At 39.8% G+C, this 22,388-nt stretch overlaps 1 protein-coding gene across 2 annotated transcripts in view; it reads left to right on the top strand.

Annotated features, from left to right (window-relative positions):
• EPHA4 (EPH receptor A4) overlaps positions 1-22,388 on the top strand; it is a 157,906-nt gene that overhangs the window by 77,668 nt on the left and 57,850 nt on the right. For both annotated transcript variants that reach the window (XM_017535298.2, XM_017535299.2), the window contains exon 5: positions 14,192-14,530. In XM_017535298.2, the coding sequence (XP_017390787.1) occupies positions 14,192-14,530 (339 nt within the window). The remainder of the gene's footprint in view (positions 1-14,191; positions 14,531-22,388) is intronic.

Below are 22,388 nucleotides of genomic sequence, written 5' to 3'. Positions count from 1 at the left end.
TTTTTTAGATGGAATTTTGCTCTTGTCACCCAGACTGGAGTGCAATGGTGTGATCTTGGCTCATTGCAATCTTTGCCTCCCGGGTTCGAGTGATTCTGCCTCAGCCTCTCAAGTAGCTAGGATTACAGGTGCACACACACCATCATGTCCGGCTATTTTTTTGCATTTTTAGTAGAGACTGGGTTTTACCATGTTGGCCAGGGTGGTCTTGAACTCCTGACCTCAGGTAATCCACCCGCCTCGGCCTCCCAAAGTGCTGGGATTATTACCAAAGTGCTGGGATTATAGACATGAGCCACCATGCCCAGCCAAGAGAACTAAACTTTTAAGTATTTTTTTTAAAAAACTTAAACATTAACTGCATAAGCCTCTTAAGACTTCCTCTGAGATAGGGATAATCAGGGAAGTGACTATACTTTGCTGATAATACATATAGTAGTAACTCAGGTAGCAGAGCTGGATTCCAATTCTTAGCCTGCGGCTCTTCCTTAGACATCTCCCTTCCTGGTGAATATAGTGGACCTGTATTGTCTAGTACAGTAGCCTCTTGACACATGTGGCTATTTAATCTTGAAGTCATTAAAATTCAGGTTCTGATTTAAATTTGGCACATTTTGAAAAGCTCAATAGCATATGTGGCTAATAGGGACTATACTGGACAGCAGACCCAGAGAATGTTTCTATCATCACAGAAAGTTCTATTGGACAGTACTGTAGTAGACAATGCAGTAGAGAAGACAGTGGGAGTTTCTCAAAGAACCTCTTGCTCTGATGACCCGCAGAGTAACCCTCCCTACTCACACCCTGCCTCCAGCTTTATCGGATTCTCTTGACAAGATGTAGGGATGGGAAGGAACATAAACATCAGGGATCCTTTCAAACTGATTCCAGCCTCTAATCAGTTCTTACCAGTTGGTTAAGCCAGGTGACAAACCCAATTCCCTTGTGCTGACAGCCATGATAATCAGGCACCTTCTTTGTTCATTATGCTGTCTTTAACCCCAGCATTCTTATGCAGCCCCGCATTTAGTGATCGCTCACTGTGACGGCACACTAATGAAGAAATAAAACACACTATCTGAGACTCATTCTTCTAGCCAAAGAGAGATCGTGCTCCACTGGCTTGTAAAATCAGGTTTTTGTTCACTTGGAGAACGATTAGACCAGGTGAATACAAGTAGCATTGGCTAATTTAGAAGGAAACCGCCTAGGAAGTTTGCACCATCACCACTGCTGGAGAACTTAAGCGAATTTAATAGTAAACAAACTCTACTTTGGGAATAATTTTGATGGAACCTCTGGTTAGGTTAACATAAATGGCTGCCTGTGAGATGGACTGAGATGTTTCTCTGGAAGCACCATCTGAACATTTTCTAGAAAATAGCCCATGACTATTTAGAACAGGGAGTTTAGAACAGAGCTTTCTAAACATCAACATGCACAAAAAATCACATGGAAATCACCTGGGGATGAGGAGGACAGAGGTTAGGCCTGAAATTCCGTCTCTGACAAGTTCCCAGGTGAGGCTGAAGCTACTGATCTGCAAACCATCTTTAGGTAGCAACGATTTAGATTCCCTGCCTCATGGCTCTCAGGACATAGGAGATTCTGTTTTGATGTCTGTAACTTTCAGACCTGTTCTTCAGCTCAGTGATGACTCTAGAAAGATATCTCATGGATTCTGAACATTCTCCCTTAATGGAAATGAAATACTTCATTTGTCTCCTGGATGAAGAAAATCCATCCTGGGTAGAATCACATAACCAAATGCACTCACTGTGGATTTTTATTTTTTTAATTTTGCTGTTGTTTGTTTGTTTCTTCCAGAATCCTCACTAAGTTATTGCCAGAGAACAGAAATGTGAATGTTCACCTTAGACACCTGTATCAGTGAAGAGCAGCAACAGGCTTTTTTTTTTTTTTTTTTTGGCAACATTGCCAGGACAGGAACCATTATTTCTGCACATCCAGGGCTGCCATTAAAGCTGATGGCAGGATTTTGATTTTATGAATCGTTTCTTAACAGATTTTGATGTGATTTTTATTAATGAAATTAATGTCCTTTAATTCTGCAGATTAGCAAGCTCCTTCCCTTCTCCAGATCTTTCTCCTTGTTTCCCTTCCCTTTCTTCTGGAATGCAGTCTGGTTATGAGAAGGGCTGGGCGTGGTCAACTGCACACCCCTGCAGGAGGACTTCTGATTGTCTTCTTCATGTAGTTGCTTGTTCAATGATTGTAGTGAGAAAGAGCTTCTTTTCCCCCACTGGGAGGCTGAATTAATATCGTATTTAAAGTAACTTTCTTTCTTTGTTTTCTTTTTTTTGAGACAGCGTCTCATTCTGTTGCCCAGACTGGAGTACAGTGGCGCCCTCTCAGCTCACTGCAACCTCCACCTCCCGAGTTAAAGCAATTCTCCTGCCTCAGCCTCCCGAGTAGCTGGGATTTACAGACGTGCACCCCCACATCTGGCTAATATTTTTGCATTTTTAGTAGAGACTGGGTTTCGCTAGTAGAGACTGAGCTTCGCTATGTTGGCCAGGCTGGTCTTGAACGCCTGACCTCAAGGGATCCACTCATCTGGGCCTCCCAAAGTGCTGGGATTACAGGCGTGAGCCACTGCACCCGGCAATAAGGTAACTTTCCAACCCCTTATTGTGTTTCAAAATGTGCTAGAAAAGTACCTTGTAAAGGTAGTAAATTGGCTTTGCATATCTAGAAAAATGTAGCTCATGTGTCACTTTGCTACCTTGACTTCTGAGCACTATTACCAGAGTGGTTTTTCGTATTTTTCAATTGGAAATCTGTCCTTGTGCTTTTGGGCGCTCTTTATTTAACTTGTTTGATGAAACTTATTAGAGCCTGGTGATTGGGAACACTCTGTAAATGAGAGATTATTATTTTAGATTGCCAAGTTGAAGGGCCTTCACGAATCTGTCTCCGAGTAAACGGCCTTGAATAATTCAGTCAGCTGTGCCAAACAAACAGTGATTGATTGATACTTAGATGTGGCCGAAAATATTCCAAAATTGCAGCTTTTAAGACAATTTATACTAGGATAGCTCACAGCTAATGAGGGCAGATTTACTAAGATCTATGACGAAAGGTCCTGATTTGAAAAAGCTCTCTCCAGGTTTACATTATCAAGAAATTGAAACAGCCAAGTTCCAAACAACAAACATCACTTACTTTGTCTTTACATTTGCCTTTTCTAATTGAATTTAGTGCACTGCTGTATTTCCTCCAGAAAGTGTATTGTTTTAAAATTACCATTTCAGTTCTATTACTCAAAGACCTCGCTGCTAATGCTTTCTGATAGTTATCAACATAATGAACCATAATGAAATGATGAGCAATCTTCGGTGGAAACCCAATGTCGATTCCACTGGTGCTGTGTGACTGTGTTGTTAAAATTTGAATGCAAATTAAAATAACATCGTCCTTACTTGTTTCCAAGGTCAGGAGAAGAGAGGGACTCTTTTCCTTTTTTATTTTTTTATTTTTTTAAGTGCTTTAGTTTTGGGAATCTCACATCCATTTTCAAATAAGCTCTTGAAGGTGCTCCTGATATTCTGTTCAATTCTCTACCCCAAAGATTTACATGCTTAGCAGTCTGGCTAAGGGATTTGGGGAGGGACATCTAGAGGGAGGCTTTGATGTATAAACCATAGGATAAAAGGCAGCTTCAATTTCAAGTAAACTACACTTTTTTTTTATCCACTCGAAAGCATATTTCTTTTTGCTTTAGAGCTGCAAATAACTAATCATATAATGATGGGGGAGGGAAACATTCTATGAAATAGGTCAGTGAGAGTGCATTTAGCCCTAGAGTGAAAGACCAGTTAGAAAAGTGAGAACAAAGGCCAAAGATTCCCAAAGTGTCATGAGTGAAAGTGTTTCAGAAGATCTATTGGTTGATCTCTAGCTGTTTTATCATTCACGCAATCAATCATCTTCATGAACATATTTTTATGAAAAATCTTGAATCCAAGTTTTCCAGGGGAATTTCTCATTCCATGTCATTTATCAAATTTGCAATGTAATAGTGGAGTTTCATGCTGCTTTCCATTTATCATAGGACAGAAACTCAAATTGAGATACCAACTCCCCCACTGCCAGATTACGTAGTTGGTTTTTAGTTCAGAACATATGGTCCTGCTGCCTGTTAGTTGGTAAGCCAGCTAATGTGTCTGTCCCATGGACTGTACGAACTGATCCAAGCAACCAAAGACATTTGGACGATTCAGATGCAGCCGTCAACGTAGGCTGCTCCTTCAGTTAGATCTTAGCAGTTCAACATCTGACATTAGCTAGTGAGTATGCCACATTCTCGTTTCTCCCTTTCGGATTGCCTCTCAGCATTTTAGCTACTAACAGGAAAAAGTACCTCTCGGCAACCAAGTGGATGGTTTTTGTTTGAAGAAAATTAAAGATACAAGGAGAAAGATCACCAGGTGAGCTTCAACAAAGGCACTAGATAGACCCCAGACTGATCATTGGCCATTTGGTTGTTGACAAAATTTTAAGAGCTTCAGGATATTTCGTAGAATCAGGTATCATCTCACTGAATTCTTTTTTAAAAAAAAATAATGCTCTTTTAGCCTCCTCTTTTTTTCCCCACACACTCCTCAATTTGTAGTCATAAACAGTCCATTGTAGATTCAACTGGAAAATGCAAAGATTCGAGGGACACTAATATATGCCCAAGTGGAAGGCTTGAATACTCTGCCAATGCCATTTAGCCAGGTTATTACAATTTTTCTACCACCATGAATAATTAAGAGTGGCTTGTCATTGACCAAGTCTGTCATTTCTGCATGCCATTTTTGATACTATGCATAGAAGTCGTACGGTGGTTGTTCACAGCATGCTGCTATGAAACAGGGTTAATTACACATTTTTCTGAGATCCTCTGGGGTGAGAACTGGGTATCCTTTTTTTTTCTTTTTTTAAGACAGAGTCTCACTCTGTCACCCAGTAGCGCGATCTCAGCTCACTGCAGCCTCCGCCTCCCGGCTCAAGCAATTATCCCACCTCAGCTTCCCAGAGTGCTAGGATTACAGGCTTGAACCACCGCACCCAGCCCAGAGTATCTTCTCTGCCATCAACATTTTGATTTATGAGAGATTCTGTTGCCCCTCGCCCCATTCCTGTGATCTTCCACCTAGAAAAAGAACCTTTAACAGAAACTTCTAACTACTCTCTTGCACAGAAGATAGGAAAAGGCAGAAAAGATAATCCTCCGAAAAATAGTAAAAGAGGATCACCCAAGAAGTAATGCTAGCTAGCTGTCATCATCATGAAGGGCAGGGAAGTAAGGCAAAATTTAACTTTGAGGTGAATTGAGAAAATTGGAAACTTTCTACCCTGTTCCCAAAAAGAATTTGTAATTATGGTTTATTATTTTCTTTATATTATTTGTATATCTCTGAAAGGGAAGCAGGGTTGTTTAGCCTTGGAGTCAGGTTTCTCATCACAGCTTTGCACATATTTGGTGTCTTAGTTTGGGTGAGTTGCTTAACTTATCTTAGTTTTTGGTAATCAGATTGGTGTGAACAATAAATAATTTTCTGTCAGATTTGATTGTGGCTATTAAATAGGATAATATATAAAAAAGTGCTTTGCAAGAAATGTAAATTAATGCACAAGCTAGATAATTTTTAAAGTGAAATACTCAATTCTACTTTTCTTAGTCTTTGACATTGTAGCTTTCTTATGTACAACTGAGAATTTATAAGGCACTTCAGCCATAAACGTGTCATTCTAATAAAAAGAAACCAAGCCCTAGTTAACCCAGTAAAGAAAAGACAAAGATTCTTGGAGAGGAGAATGGGGGAAAAGAGATATAACCAGAAAAATAGGTTATGGGAAAGTCTCAGCAAGAAATGAACCTCCGTAGGAAGCCAAGAAATTTTCATGACAGCAACAAGTGATTGATGCATCCAAAAGGTTCTGGTTTAATCATGGACAGCCCTGCTTGGCTGCCTTCTTTGTTAAAACACATAAACCACCATGATAAGAGGTTATGCACTATTCATAGATGTCAGAAGGGATGTCCTTAAACAGCCATCGTTATGTAAACTAACCCACAGCAGATAGGACTGGGAGAAAGCAATTAGTGGTGGCAACATATACAACTGTCAGGGGAAGCATGGGCTTTATTTCAGAGTCAAAACGTAATGCACCCCAACTGTTGACTCTGCCTTATAACCTGCCTTTCAGCTGGAGAGAGATTAACAACAAAGGCTTATCTCAAGGGTTGAAGGGTTTTACAGCTAAGACGCTGAAGTGCTATTGACAGTCCAAAAGCTGTACATGATTAATGAAGCCGCAGAAAATGGAACTAGAGACCCAAGGTGTTACTTCCTCCAAGATGTGTGTTGAACTGGTTGCCTTGGCATTTTAGTGAGGTGACGGTAGTGCTTAAATAAGTTGATCATGGAAGAGTTACATTTCTGCCCATGCTCTTGGGGGGTGCTCCATTTCCCATCCAGAATGAATTTCATAGCCCAGGCATTGAATTTGTAAATGGTGACTAAAAATCAGTTAAGTATTAAATGTCTTTGATAGCTCTGGAAACCACTCTATCATGTGAGGCCAATAATTTTTGTTTTTCTATCAACTATCCTCTTGCCTTGGTTGCAGACTTGATTTTCTTTTTTTTCTTTTTTTTTACATTCTAGTACATGATTGCCACTTCTTTTCTTTATCATTATTGTTATTATTATTATTATTATTTTGCTTAGCTTTTGTGGCATACAAAAGTGCTATGGCAGTGGGGTTTTTTTTTTTTTTTTTTTTTNTTTTGAGACAGGGTCCCAGTTCATTACTCAGGCTAGAGTACAGTGGCATGATTTTAGCTCATTGCAACCTCCGCCTCCCAGGTTCAAGCAGCCCTCCCACCTCAGCTTCCCAGGTAGCTGGGACTACAGGCATGTGCCACTATGCCTGGCTAATTTTTATATTTTTTGTAGAGACAGAGTTTCGCCATGTTTCCAGGCTGATCTTGAACTCTTGGGCTTTTCAAGCTGTCCCTACCATGGCCTCCCAAAGTTCTAGGATTGCAGTCCTGAGCCACTGTGCTCAGCCACAGTGCTAATGCAGTGATGCTTCTGATTAGTGAGCTGGACTGGGCTAAAGCGTCATCATTCATTCATTTGTTCATTTAGCAGATACCTATTGAATATCTACTAGATGTCAGGCATTATTCTGAAGGCTTTGGATATTCTCATAAACCTGAAAAAGAAAAGATTCCTCTTCTCCTGGAGCTTATGTTCAAATGGGAGTATAAACAACAAACACATGAATAAACAAGATCATTGAAGGTTCTCATAAGAAGGAAATTTTTTAAAATTTGACGTGATTGAGTGCATTGGGACAGGGAAGTTTACATGGAGTAGTCAGGAATGACAAATATTCCAGGGCTAAGGAGTTAGTTATTCAAATTGCCAGGAATGAGAATTTCAAGCAGACCTACCAGCACCGAGGTATTTTGAGTTGCGTGTGTAATATTTTGCTAACAATGTGAGTTTTAAACTTGACTTACTTTTTCCACAGTTTTGCATTCTGTTAGCACTTTAATTCCAGTTGTTAGGAGAAATAGAATTTTCAGGTTTATATGGGATGTTACACCATATATACACATATATTTAAACACTTTGGCAGAACCCATTTCTGCCAAACCTATTTCAAAATGCAATTATCATAGCAGGTTTTCATCTTTTACTAAAATTTCATTTGCTTCCTGTAAGGATAAAGAAATGCATCTTCTCTGACTTTGGGTGTGAGGTAGAGAATACAGGGTGCCTGGGATTTGCATAGAATGGCTCATAACAAACTTGTAGTCACGTTGGAGACATTTATGATTTTAGGTTCAGTGTTGGCTGTTGGCTTTTAAATGACGTGATTAAGGCTCACACAGCTTTCATGTGGATGTGTAAATACTGGCTTGTCCTAAAGGAGCTACTTTAAATCCTGACATAAGCCAGCAAGTGTGTTCTCTAAACTACTCAGGAATTAAATTTTAGTCTAATCCATGGGAGGAAAGAATTAAGATATGTTAAATTACTGGAATTTTCTTTTATGCTTGAAATATTGCCCTTCCTAAATGTCACATTTGCTGAATTTCTCTAGACAGTATGTGGTTCATTTCCAGAAACTTGTTTTTTTCCCAGACAACAGCACATGATTGGTAAAGGAAGATCAAGATTCCTTTTATAATATAACATGATATGATGTGATATTTTATAATATGCTATGATAGTCCTTTGTATCTACTATAATGTGGCTATGGTTTCTTTGGGGCTTAAGAGTGTCAAACTCCTATCAACTGAATGTGAGATGACATCCCATTAGAAAATAATAATTACCCATTGTAGCACCTTTCTCCAGTACCTCCTGTGTGATGCAGAAAGTATTTCACACCAGTGAAGTGAGGATGTTCATTAAATGTATCTACAATGGCAAGAAATTCAGTGCCCATTTCTTTCAAAGCAATGAGAAACTCAAGAAATAAGCCACATGTCTCATTTTATTCCTTCCTTAGTCAATAAAGGTAGGTCTAACTTGGGCTTCAGCCACCAGGGTTGTTACTTGGGCTATATAAATAGGTTAATCAGGGGCTTCCTAGACTGAGCTTTATAGATAGGCTCAGGGTGTGCTCGTCCTTAGAATTATGTGCAGAATTCTGAGGATGCCAGAGAGCATCTTCCTAGAAAGAAGATGCTTTGCTTTCATCATCTTTTTCATCATGAAGTGGTCTGAAGGTCGATTTTAACTGCCACCTACTTTTGCAAATAAGTTTTCTTGGAGCACAGCCATGCTCATTTGTTTAGGTATTGTCTATGGCTTCTTTAGAGATAGAATAAGAGAGCCGAGTCGTTGCTACAGAGACCAGATGGCCCATAAAGCCTAAAATATTTACTTTCTGGCCAGATCATAAAATTTCTTTGCAGAGAAATTACTCTGGCCCCTGTGCAAAAGATTTATAAAGATTATTGCTTTTGAATTTTGTTTATGGGATTATCACTAATATCTATGCCACTAAATTGTATTACAAATGTAAAAGGCATGCTAAATATGAAAACTTTAAAATGGTTTAACATGCTGTTTTCATTTTTGGATGGAGACACAGAGAGAATCCCAGGCTTATATGTGAATTTCATGGAAGCTTTACAAATAAAACCAAAAACGTGAAGGAAGGACTTTTATGTTCCCTGAAATACACTTCAGCATTTGATCAATTTATATTAGTTTGGTGCAAAAGTAGTTGCCAATAAAAGTAGTGACAAAAACTACCATTACTTTTGCACCAATCTAATATTTTAGAATGTCTTAATTTGGGTAAAAAAATTAAATTAAAGGCAAAAGCTGTAGTTTCATAAAGACTAACAAGGAAAATACCTATCTACTTTCAGAAATGTGAAAATTAATATTCTTCAGAGATAAAGTTTTCGCCAACATTCATGTCTGAGTAAATCACCACCTGAAATCGAGGTAGAGGAAGAAAAGAGTAATAACCAATCCCAATTTGACAAAACCTTATTTGATAGAACCCACATTTCAAATTCGTAGCCATCGTTGGTGACACAGCTTAAAAACAGGACAAGGCAGATGCTTGCTGTGACATCCACTGCACATATGATATCTATTTAGTTTCCTTTCATTTCTGCCTTTGCCCCTAGGTTCCCTACCCATTTCTGCAACTATCTAGGAAACTATCAGGAAGTTATCAAAATGAAAAAGAGTATTTTTTCTCTCTCCTCTAAAGTAGGTGATAAACACTAGATACACAATAGATGTTTTTTGAATGAATGATTCACAATCCCTCCCAGCAGAAGTAACCACTAATATTTGATATATAGCCCTGTCTACTTTTTCCAAAGTAATTCCAAACCATGAAAAGAAAAGGAACTTGAATTAAACCAGCTACACTGAGTTACTACTTTACAGGCATAAAACTAATGAATCTGTACGTGAAAAGCTGATTAGTACAGCTTTGGCTCAGAGAAGGTTGCATAATTCACACACTTCAGCACACTGCAGGTAGGTGGGTATAAGATGCATTAAAGGGCTTTGTTCGTTTTTCATTCATTCATCCATTGACCCATCAAACAGTTTTTTTGAGATTTCTGAACAAGGAACCCAGGTAGAAAACAGGAAGTGATAAAGACATCAATTATTGTTATTATTGTTTTTGAGACAGAGTCTTGCTCTGTCACCCAGGCAGGAGTGCAATGGCGCGATCTTAGCTCACTGCCACCTCCACCTTGTGGGTTTAAGCAATTCTTCTGCCTCAGCCGTCCAAATAGCTGGGACTACAGGCATGCACCACCATGCCTGGCTAATTTTTTTTATTTTTTATTTTTAGCAGAGATGGAGGTTTCGCCATGTTGGCCAGGATGGTCTCTAACTCCTGACCTCAGGTTATCCACCCATCTTGGCCTCCCAAAGTGCTGGGATTACAGGAGTGAGCCACTGTGGCTCCAGCCACTTGTCTCCAGCCAAGACATCTGTTCTGAGGAGTAGGCATACTGATATGGAAACAGACATGGAATGGTGTCTAAGTAGCAAGACACCATTGTATGTTACAAAAGAAGCCGGAAAGAAAATAAGAAACTAAAATGGCGAACAATGCCATAAGCGTAAGGACTAGTGTTATGCCAGTCCTTTACTGAGGCTAGTCGTGGGTAGTTTTGAAAACAATAAAATCTTGCCATTCACGGTGACCCTCAAGCTACCTGATTTGTGTGTGTGTGCTCAGAAGGGTGGATTCAGATGTGGAGAAAATTAGAACAAGTAGAACAGTCAGCCCTTTTTGTTATAAACCTCATATTTGTAATTGGAGACTTACTTGCAGGTGGACATATTTCTGATGACAAAGGCAATCGCTGTGTCAGAAATTTAATTGCTTCTAAATAGCCAGATGCAATACTTACATAAATGAAAGAGAAAATCATCGGAGTTAGGTTTTTTTTACTTCTGGATTCAGAATACCAGTTTTCTCTTCTTTGTAGCCATCTCTGTAGGTAATTGTTTTAAGGTGCTGCCGTTCAGTATGACTACAGGCCCAGATTGGCTTTTGGCTGCATTCAAGTCCTTATTTGTTTCTCATTGTCTTGAGAATAGAATACTTTTATTCCTAAAGAGGAGATGCGTCCTCCCTTTAAATGAGAAACACACTTATATATTTATCATCTTTTAATTGGCAGAAGTTTAAAAAAAAAGAAACCACAATCCTACAAGCACAGCACACCACCATTATGATTTTAATTCGTGAAGCATGTGTCCTCTCCCAGGTTTTTCCAGACAAACATCATAATCATATTGGATGAATTTTCTATATTTTGTTTTCCCCTGTATCATGTGACTTTGTCATACTCCAATTTCTAGGCAGCTACATTGTCCCCACAAATCTGTTACTCTCTATGATAGCAAAGCATAAAACATATGCAGTATGATTCACCAGCACTGAATTTGAGTTTGCCTGATTCTCAGTATTCCTTGAGCATCTACCCTTCTTTCGGAATCACTGCCCACAGGAAGAAGGCTGCCCTAGGTTAGCACGTGTTTTTGTGCCAGCCCTCCATTTTGAAATCCTGCAGCGTCTTTGTAATTTTTTTTTTTTTTTCCACGTGGCAGTGCTATATCTCTTCCTCCTGTAACCATTTAGTTTTCTGCTCCATTTCTTCTCTGTTTATACACTGCCGTGCCCCATCCTACATAGTAATTACTGACTTTTTGCTTCTGGAGTGCTTGATTCATTGTGTCACATTTTCCCATGTGAAAGTAGACCAGGAACCTTGGCAAGGAGGTTAATGGATTTCAGAGTCACTCTTATTTAACCCTGGAAGTCACAGCGAAAGAAGAACCAATGGCTGACCCATTTTATAAACCAAGCCATGGTCAGCTTCAGCTGCAGACTAGTAATGGATTTCACTATGGTGGCAAGCATTACAGAATTAAAACAGGGCCAAAGATAACGCACTGCCTTCTCCATGTTTGACTTCTCAAACTGCGGCCGAAATTTTTCATTTTGTTATCATTATGCTTTCAGTGAGGAACACATGGTGGAATAAAAATAACTCCAAATGGCAGACAGTACTTTTGGATTTCAGTCAAGTTCTGTCACTAATTAGATGCATGAACTTTCAGTATTATTAGATTTACTTTCCAATTCTCAGTTTCCTCACCTTTAAAGATGAGTATTTATAAGGGTATTTGACCAAATGATTTAACATCCTATGTGGCTCTTAAAGTTGGTGATTTTATATACTTCATTTATTCAAAAAAGCAGTCATTTGCCATTGTCTTCCAGTTACTATGCTAAAAACTGTAAATGCAGTTTTGAAATCTAAACAAGAAAGAAATTTATATTTTCTCTCTGAGGGTTTCTGTGAAGTAATCTTTCTTTTAATACAAATTTTATAATACTTTTGTGAAATGTTTTAAAGGTTTGCATTTTTTTAAGTTTCACGAAATGGGGAGCTGATCTTTATGCTTTCAGGGGTTTTTGGTAATTAGTCCCGAGGGGAGTTTGGGAAGACCTGCTTACCTTATTAAAATAAAGTCTTCAATAAGTGCTATAAAGAGAGAAGGAGAGTGAATTGCCCTTATTAAATGTTACCACTAAAAATCATTGGCCATTAATCACTGCAAGCTAAGTAATAAATATTGAATATAATTCCTCATTTGTAGCTTACCTCTTCCAATTCTCTCTCAACAGCCATTTTGGAGCAGTATGTTTCATTGTGGTAGACTAGGTGAAGCTCACCCAAGTTCGTGAAAGCCTGGTAACTTTCTTTTCCTGAGAAACTTGTACTAATTTCCTACAAAATAGTCATTCCAATTACATTAGGAGTAGTATAGATAACAATGATCAAGAAACCTCAAATTTTCCTTAAAACTCATTTTGCTCTCCTCTTGGAAGACTGAAATGGGAAAGAAAGGCACTTCCGACTGTCAAACTGAGTAGGGATGTCTCATTTGAGTGTGGCAGAGAATTCCCTCTTCCTTCTCCCAGCCTGATTCTTCCACTTGAAGACAACTTTGTGTCACAATTTTTTGCCATATTAAGACCGGTCATGGCCAGGCACAGTGGCTCACAACTGATATCCCAGCATTTTGGGAGGCCAAGGTGGGCCGATCACTTGAGATCAGGAGTTTGAGACCAGCCTGCCCAATATGGCAAAACCCCACCTCAACTAAAAATACAAAAATTACCCTGGTGTGCTGGTGCACACCTGTAATTTCGGCTACTCAGGAGGCTGAGGCACAAGAATCACTTGAACCTGGGAGATAGAGGTTGCAGTGAGCTGAGATCATGCCACTGCACGCCAGCCTGGGTGACAGAGAGAGACTCCATCACACGCATACACACAAATGACCAATCTACGTCAAGAAACAAGAGTTTCACCATGATCTATAGTCTTATTTTTTATTATTAATATTATTTTTTAATCAACCATCATGTTGTTGGTGATCAGTTGTTCTGTTTCATAACTACCAGTGCCATCGCCCATATTTGAGAAACTCTTTGATGTTGGTGGGAATACATGCCTTGACGGGCAGGAGGAGGGGTCTCGGAGCCTTGAACAAAACCCCTGCGATCTCTCCACAGCTGTATCTTCAGCATCTCTGCAACCGTGTTAAACCAGTTCCCACTAATTACCTGCAAACAGCTTAACCCTCCGCTGCCATGTGGAACTGCAGAGGCACATCTCTACAGTTCTGTTCATTTTATTTGCTATTGATGACGTGTACTTAGGAATTATCATTTATCTTCAGAAGTGGTATATGATTATTAATTTATCAGAGTCTCACAACAGCTCTGGGAACTAGAACCACCTTTGTTTTTTAGAGGATAAGATGGAAACTAGATAAATGATGATATTTTTCTGCCACTTCAGAGGGAAAGCCTGGGCTTGGAGCCCATTTACTGGAGAGTTGCTTCACATCTCAGAGTGACAATCGATGCCATGTTTGTTTGCACAGGAAAAAGACTGACACTCACGTAACAGCCTTCTATTATATTGTTCTTTTAAAAGATCTTTTATGCTGGCTTGATTTGCTTTTTGTTGTCTTTGCCAAGTGGGTCCGCCTTACTTGGGAGAGCTGCAGAAAATAATACAAACTCTGAGGGATTCCAAAAGGGTATTTCGATTCTTGGTGTGATGATGTGGTTTTCTTTTTCCAGGCCCACCATCTGCCCCCCTGAACTTGATTTCAAATGTCAATGAGACATCTGTGAACTTGGAATGGAGCAGCCCTCAGAACACGGGTGGCCGCCAGGACATTTCCTACAATGTGGTGTGCAAGAAATGTGGAGCTGGTGACCCCAGCAAGTGCCGACCCTGTGGAAGTGGTGTCCACTACACTCCACAGCAGAATGGCTTGAAGACCACCAAAGTCTCCATCACTGACCTCCTAGCTCATACCAATTACACCTTTGAAATCTGGGCTGTGAACGGAGTATCCAAGTATAACCCTAGCCCAGACCAATCAGTTTCTGTCACTGTGACAACCAACCAAGCAGGTAGGAATCGAATCTACTTTATTGTATGATCTGAATGTATATAGAGAAAAGGCTTTAAATGATGAATTGTAATACATTGCTATCATTGAGGTAGAACCAATTAAGCCTGGGAACTGTGGTATAATATAAAAGATACTTAGGGGCTGGGCACAGTTCCTTACACCTGTAATCCCAGCACTTTGGGAGGCCAAAACAGGTGGATCACTTGAGCCTGAGAGTTTGATCAAGACCAGCCTGGGCAACATCATGAAACTCTATCTCTACAAAAAAAAAAAAATTAGCTAGGCATGGTGCTGCACACCTGTGTCCCAGCTACTCAGGAGGCTCAGGTGGGAGGACTGCTTGAGCCCAGGAGTCAGAGGTTGCAGTGAGCTGTGATCGCACCACTGCACTCTAGCCTGGCAACAGAGTGAGACCCTGTCTCAGGAAAAAAAAAAAAAAAAAAAAGATACTTAGGACATGATATTTATTCAAACTTTTTTGGATATCAACTACATAGAATGTCCTGTAGATGGTGGAGATAATATGATGACTAAGACAGTGTGTGATTGAAAGGAGACAACAATACTCTAGTGAGCTGAGTCACTACATCCTGGATGAGACTCATATCAGTTATTTTAATTATAATGTCCACGGCTGGACATCAGAATGCTTATAGATTATGTGCAATTGTAAAATTGATTTTTACCAATACAGAGTGCTCTGTTGTAACTTGTATTTAAAAAAAAAAAAAAAAAAAAAAAAGACAAGGTTTCATCATGTTGGCCAGGCTGGTCTTGAACTCTTAACCTCAGGTGATCTGCCCACCTCGGCCTCCCAAAGTGCTGAGATTACAGGCATGAGCCACCACACCCAGCTTACTTGTATTTTCTAACAAAAGCATTAGCAGCTATAGTTTTGATCTTATGCTTTAATGTAAAATGTTATAAATGATCCAGATAGACCTATACTAGAACCCCCATGTACGTCTTTATGTCTATTGTTAACGAAGTTTACTTTGAGACACATAATAGTTTTGCAGCTACTTTCATAGTTGATTTCATGATTGATGTGAGGGCTGGTCGGGGGGGTGGGCGGTGGAGGGGGGGACGGCCAGTCTCCTCCAATTCCTACATCACTTGCTGCTAATACAGATGACTAGAAAACATTTCCTGTTCATGAAGTGTTTCTACTGAGTTAATCACAGAACTGTCATGAAATCTTGAATATCAAATATTTTGAAAATCTAGGTTTCTAGGCTTTCATTTCTGACTTACTCATCTGTATTCCTTCCCTGAAAAAGTTACCACCCCTTCAGGAGTTTCATATTGCCAGCTTTTTTATTTCTGGAAAGTTAGAGAGGAGAAGGGAAACAGGACTGTGACTTATTCTTTGTGAGGCTCTTGAGGTAGAAAACATCCCCGGAAAAGGATTATAAATTGCCAACAATCCTATTGCCTCTAACTGCACTTTTCTTTTAAATAAATGTTTCAGTAAGTGCACTCAAAAGTTTAGTAAAATATCTGTACTAATTGATCCTATAAGTGAAAACTATTCCAGTGTTCAAATCCAAAGCCATTATTTTTCCATTTTGCCCTGAACTCTTTGGAATAAATAAAAAGTTAAGACTCGGAGAAGGTTTTGAGCAGGGGCTAGCATGGCAAGTTTTACCGGAATGTATCTTCAGCTCTACAAATGCGAACAGTCTTTTAAAATATTTAGTGTGAAGGGGTCAAATCCAGCTAGGCCCTTGTCTTTTAATGCTATATTTTTAGGTTGTGAACACTGTTAGTGGTAATTAGTTTTATTTCTACAAAGACTAGTATGATTTAGGAGGTTTTGATAGAAACACGAGTACTCGGTGACTGCCAGCATTTTATTAGTTCTCTCTTGGAAAAATACAATGGAAATATTACACCCAGATCCTGGGAATATGCATGGGTGCCACTGGTCTCTCTGAATTAGGAGGTACTGCAGTGCAGAACGATTTCTGCGCTGCGTGGAGAATCTGGTTGATGATCCAATCAGTATTCTTGCATGCAGCCCCCTTCTACCTTTTTGGCTATTCATTTGCAAGCACTACATCATGTTCTTAACCGAATTAAAATTAGGGATGGACTTTTGGAGCCACATTTGTAAAAGGCGAAGTCATTCTCCTTGTCGGAGAAAACCCTGTGGGAGATGTGCTAAGGACAGGCTTGGCTCCCACAGATTTTGGGGGAGACTTCTGTGACTCCCTTTGTACCTAGGGATTTTAGTCAAGGAGTTATGTCAACACCTACATGGGCAAAAGGTCCAGAGAGCCCAAAGAAGACACACTAAAATCCTCCACAAGAAGAAAATGTGCAAAAACATTTCCGGGTGCGGGGTGAAGCTTTATTTTAAATGTAGGTATGATTCTCCTGGATTTAGGAGAAAAGCGGACAGAGAATTCCTCTGACACAATAAGGCTTTCTTTGCCATGGCATGTAGTCCTGCCAGGAGGTTTGCTGAACAGGACAAAATTCTAGCTCCTTATTTTAATTTTCATGAAGGATAATGCTGGGAAGCTGTTCAAAATTAAAAATAAATCTTTCAATAAGGAGACCTCCTATGTGGCCAGCCAGAAAGCTTTCGCTTAGTAGAAAATTGTGTATGTGCACAGTACTGCTTTATTATCCCACCCTAATTTGAAGTTCTCTAATTCAAATCATCAGTATTGTTTATCTTTGATTAATAAACCCTTTCTTCATACTAGTGCAAATTAATAGGGTAGGCCAAAATTCTGGGTGAATGTAGCAACCGTAAACTCTCTCAAAGCTCCCCTAAGTATATTTACATACGCACAATTATATTCTAATTGCATTGCTCCTATCATTTCATTAAATTAAATTCCGTAAGGACCACTATAGGCAATGATATCTCACTCTATAAGGAATACATAGAATTAATGAATGTTAGCATTTAGCACCTGGAGGCCACAAAAGTTAGTGGTTTTCCACCTTTGCTCTGTGTTCACAGGGTTCTCTCATCAGTAACATGTTAAAAATAATAGATCAAATCAATCAGGCAAAACGTTCTAGAATTCTTGGGTCCTATGTTCACCGCCTTTGAGACTTTAAGAGCTGAGCAGATCCATGAAGGTGAGGTGACTCATCCATGCTGCTATCAGAGCCAATACTAAAAACCAGGGAGAATCCCATCTCTAAAAGTAGAAAGTTGCTTTCCTTTAAAATTAGGAGATAATGAATAACATTCATGAATTCAGCTTGGCATTTTCCCCATTTGTGAGACCAGATTATGTGAGTGTCTGGGCATGGAGATGGAGATTTAACTGGGCTTTGATCATTTAATTGTAGCATGTTGTGTGAATGGGCCTGTGTTCTCACAAAGTTATTTACACCATCCTAACCTAAATCTTACTCCTAGAGTCTTAGGGGGTCAATTAACACCCTTTCCCTCCTCCTGGGTTCAAAACCAGGTGACACAGAAGACAAAGGAAATCTGAATGTCTGTCAGCTTTTTGCTGATAAGCTGATGGAAGGATGTGAGCTTTATATCTGTGGCCAAAAGGGCTTGCTTTTGTGACACTTACAGCCCAGCTGCCTCACTGCAGGCTCTCTGCCTGCCCTGCTAAAGTTGTTGGAAGGACATTGTGCAGGTAGGCAGGTAGGCAGGTAGGCAGGTCTGAGAGTGGGTGGAGCTGAGGACATAGTACTTCTCCCAAATTCTCTAATGAGATGAGTCACTTCATGCCTCACCCCCATGCCAGAAGCAAGGAAGGGAAGAGGTGGGAAAAGAGTAACGGTGGGGGGTGTTACTTATTCCAGCTAAAGTTGTACCTGGTGAAACTGGAGAAGAAGAAGCTCTTGGAGCTCCCCCAAAAGTTACTTTTCTACATTACAGGCCAAAAAGAGCAAAATGAGATTCCACTTTCCTTCGTCTTTCATCCTTTAGCAACTGTTCTGTCTTTTGTTCAAAAGGAGATAGTCCTGATGTTTATGAAAAATGGATAAGCAAACTGCTGGTGATTTGTTTTCTGGATGGTTTCCTTTGGTTTACTTTTACTTAAGTGGACCATCTCAGGCAAATGAATACAGGATGTGTCACTACGAGAGAGAAATGCTGCATTAATGAAATAAGGTTTTCTGGCCAAGCAACAGAACTGTGAATTTTTTTTGTTGTTGTTAAAAAGACTGTGATGGCAGCCAGCAGTAGCTTAATATCTCTGAATCGTTTTTTGCCATTCATCTCCCATCGCCTTTGCTTGGTTTTCTAGCTATGAGGCTAGACCATTTTCTGGTGTTTTAAATCATTATGGACCCAACCCCCATGAGTGGTGCTCTCTACTCACCCCAAACTGCACCCGGGGGCAGTGATGTCCATTTTTGATTTTTACTTTGCATATGACACTATTCTAGAGACTTCATAATGGAAAGATTTTGTCATCTCTGTCTAGCACAGCTACGGTGTCCTAGTGACAAGGAAATGTCTGTAGCATGCTTAGTTTGGAGGAGTTAAAATATTTGATGAATTACCTCATTATTTAAACCAGCTAATCTCTAAGATCTTTTCTGTTTCAAAATGCTATGATTCTAAGTGTGTAACCTTGAGCTGGGAGCTATGAATCTGAAGAAGGAAGGCCTATTTTTCTAACATGTTCAGAAATGGTCCCTAAATGAAATTCTAAGAGCGGGAAAAAAATTCTAAAAATGCTTCAGCAGAATTATCACCTGAATTCTGCCTCCCCTCCATCTCTCCAATTCCTTGCCCTGCCAAGGTATTTACATTGCAGGGAAAAACAGTAAGATAGTGAACAGCCGTTCTCAACTGCGGGTGATTTCTGCTCCTACCCCAATGGGCAATGTCTAGAGACAGTTTTTGGTGCTGTTGCATCTAGTGGGTAGAAGCCAGAAATGCTGACAAAACATCTTATAATTCACAGCACAGCATCCTCTACCCCTGCCATAAAGAATTTTCTGGTCCAAAATGTTCATAGTGCTAAGACTGAAAAACTCTGTTGTAGCAGTAGTTTGTAAGAACAGATTTCACGGCACTGCCACCACTTCAGGGTTCCATAGCCAAATGGCCTAGCTTGGGCTGGTCTGTGGCTCAACACGTAGGGAACATTCCACATTTCCCTGGCTCCACTGCCCCGTACTGAGAGCATGATGCTCCCATTACCGTTCTCAGAGGACAGGCAGTTATAAAGGGCCTTTCAAGGCCCCTCATGAACCCTGTTATAGCTGTTTTGCCATCAGATGTTTGTTAGGCTTGCCTTTTTCTCTAGGGTTGGACAGTTATGCATTAACTGCAAAAAAAAAAAAAAAAAAAAAAATCACCAACAATAAAGTCGCGTTACACCTCATCATCCAGCCACCGTACATGTAGTCCTTGTAGAGTTCCATCTTTGATTGTTGATTAACATTTATTTACAGTAAAAACAAATCAGTTAACTCTCTTTGTCAAGTAGTGATAAATTTAATAAAACCAAAATAATGAATAAAGAAAAGAAAATAACTAAGTATAAGATGCACACTATCTTTTATTACTCAACGGCTAAGTTCCCATTCTTTCTCTCTCTGCCATCTTTTAATTAGACATATTATGTTATTTGAGTGGGATAATGGAGAACAGTGGGAATTCTCATCCCCACTGGGTATAATTGCTACCTGTCTTTTAGATAGTAAGAGGAAAGCTTCAAGAAAATGATGGGAGAAAGGGGAAAATCTTAGAGCAGTCGATTTAGATAATATGCTGTAGGCATGGTGGAGCCAGATTTTGTGGAATTCAAAGCTTAAACAACTATTGTGTGATTAAGGGTGAAAAGTAAAACTACAAAATTACAAACATCAGACTAGGAACAGAGCTTCAGAAAGGGCCCACACAAACTTCTTTAGCTTTGTTATATAAAATTCTGCCTCTGTGTTGAGATGAATGCAATTGTCAGATAAAAGGACTATTGCATAATTATCCCTAAAGGCAGAAAGGAGAAGGGAGAAAGATAAGATATTGGTAAGTCCAGTTTGGCTTGATATGAAGGTGTTGAAAGACACGTCATGACAATGAGTGGTTCTGGCTCACAATTAGGTGGGAGGGGCACCTCTGGGGTGGTTTAAGATCAAAGGGACAAGAAAGTACATTCCTGCTGATCCTGAGAATTGGATTGGAATACTAAACCTAAATGAGATGATGTGATCTCGGCTGACTGCAACCACTGCCTCCCAGGTTCCAGCGATTCTCATGCCTCGGCCTCCTGAGTAGCTGGGACTGCAGATGGATACCATCACATCCTGCTAATTTTTGTATGTTTTTAGTAGAGACAGGGTTTCCCATGTTGTCCAGGCTGTTCTTAAACACCTGGCCTCAAGTGATCCTTCTGCTTCAGCTTCCCAAAGTTCTGGGATTACAGGTGTGAGCCACCGCACCCGGCCAAGTGATGATATTTTTAAGGCACAAATGTTTGCTTCTTTTAATACCCTAAAGCAGGGGTCAGCAAGCTATGGCCCAAAAGCCAAATCCAGTCCTTCAGATTGGGACAACCCACATATTGGCTTTTGTATTTCTAATGGGTTCAACATAATCCAAAGAGAAATAATATTTTGTGACATTTGGAAATTATATAAAATTCAAATACTGGCATTCATAACCAAAGCTGTAATGGAACAAATTTCTACTCATTCGTTGATATACTGTGTAAGAGAGCTTTCACGTGACAATGGCATAGTTGAGCAGCTGCAACAGAGAGAAAGTGTCCGGCAAAACAAACATAGGCACAGTCTCACTGTGGACACAAAATGTTTGCTGATCTGAGCCCTGCAGTACGAAAGCAAGAAAGGAGACCAGTAAGACACAAGGTTGAAAAGATATTGAAATACTAGTGTCACTTGCGGAACATTGTTTTGGCAATGGATGTAATGAATTAACATTTAGGTAAATCTCACATTTGAAACAATCTTTCCATTTGGCAAGACACTTTATTTTTTAAAGGTTTTGACTAAAAAAAAAATTAACTGAAATAATTAGGATTTCAGTCATAACTTTGCTTTCTTGAACCACAGATCTTTTCCCATGGGCACTCAGATTTAAATGGATTATGTGGAATATGCTTCACTGATGTTCTGGTTCTCTTTAAAATATGCATTCTTCACACTATTGCCTAGGTCCTGGAGTTGCTGGCAGCAGTTTTCTTTTTAAATAATTCTACGTTAGCCAGACGCAGCCAGCTCATGCCTGTAATCCCAGCACTTTGGGAGGCTGAGACAGACGGATCATTTTAGGCCAGGAGTTAAAGACCAGCCTGGCCAACATGGCAAAAACCCATCTCTGCTAAAAACCAAAATTAGCCAGGCATTGTGGTGTGTGCCTGTAGTCCCAGCTACTCGGGAGGCTGAGGCACACGAGAATTGCTCGAACCAGGGAGGCAGAGGATGCAGGGAGCTGAGATCTTACCACTGCATTCTAACCTAGATGACAGAGTGAGACTCTTGTCTCAAAATAATAATAATAATTCTTCTATGTTCTGCTCCTGTGCCTTATTTTCTCTCCAAGATGATTTTACGTTTGCCTTTGATCTCCAGTAAATCACGTTATTTTTCCTTACCCCTAAGAAATTTAAAGAAAAAACAATTGATGGAACTAGTGAAATCTATAAAATAAAGAACTCCTTCTGAAGACGCATTTTAAAATCCTTCAAACAGACAGCAAAACAATTCCACTGAGGTTTTGCCGAAACGTTGTTTGCGCATCCTCAGTTGTTAGCAGGGAATCGGTTGCTAGTTGGAGAGTCCTTTCTGGGCCTGGTAATTATAGGCCCACGCAAGCCCTCAATGAGCTTCAGAGGAGCCAGGCTGTGGTTTTCTCATTAACAGTTCTGGTCTAGCCATGAGATCCTGGTTTC

This window comes from Cebus imitator, unplaced genomic scaffold (genome assembly GCF_001604975.1).
Source record: "Cebus imitator isolate Cc_AM_T3 unplaced genomic scaffold, Cebus_imitator-1.0 Scaffold91, whole genome shotgun sequence".
Taxonomy (NCBI): Eukaryota; Metazoa; Chordata; class Mammalia; order Primates; family Cebidae; genus Cebus; species Cebus imitator.
The sequence above is the reverse complement of the archived record's forward strand: the minus strand, read 5'-3'. Positions and strand labels throughout refer to the sequence as shown.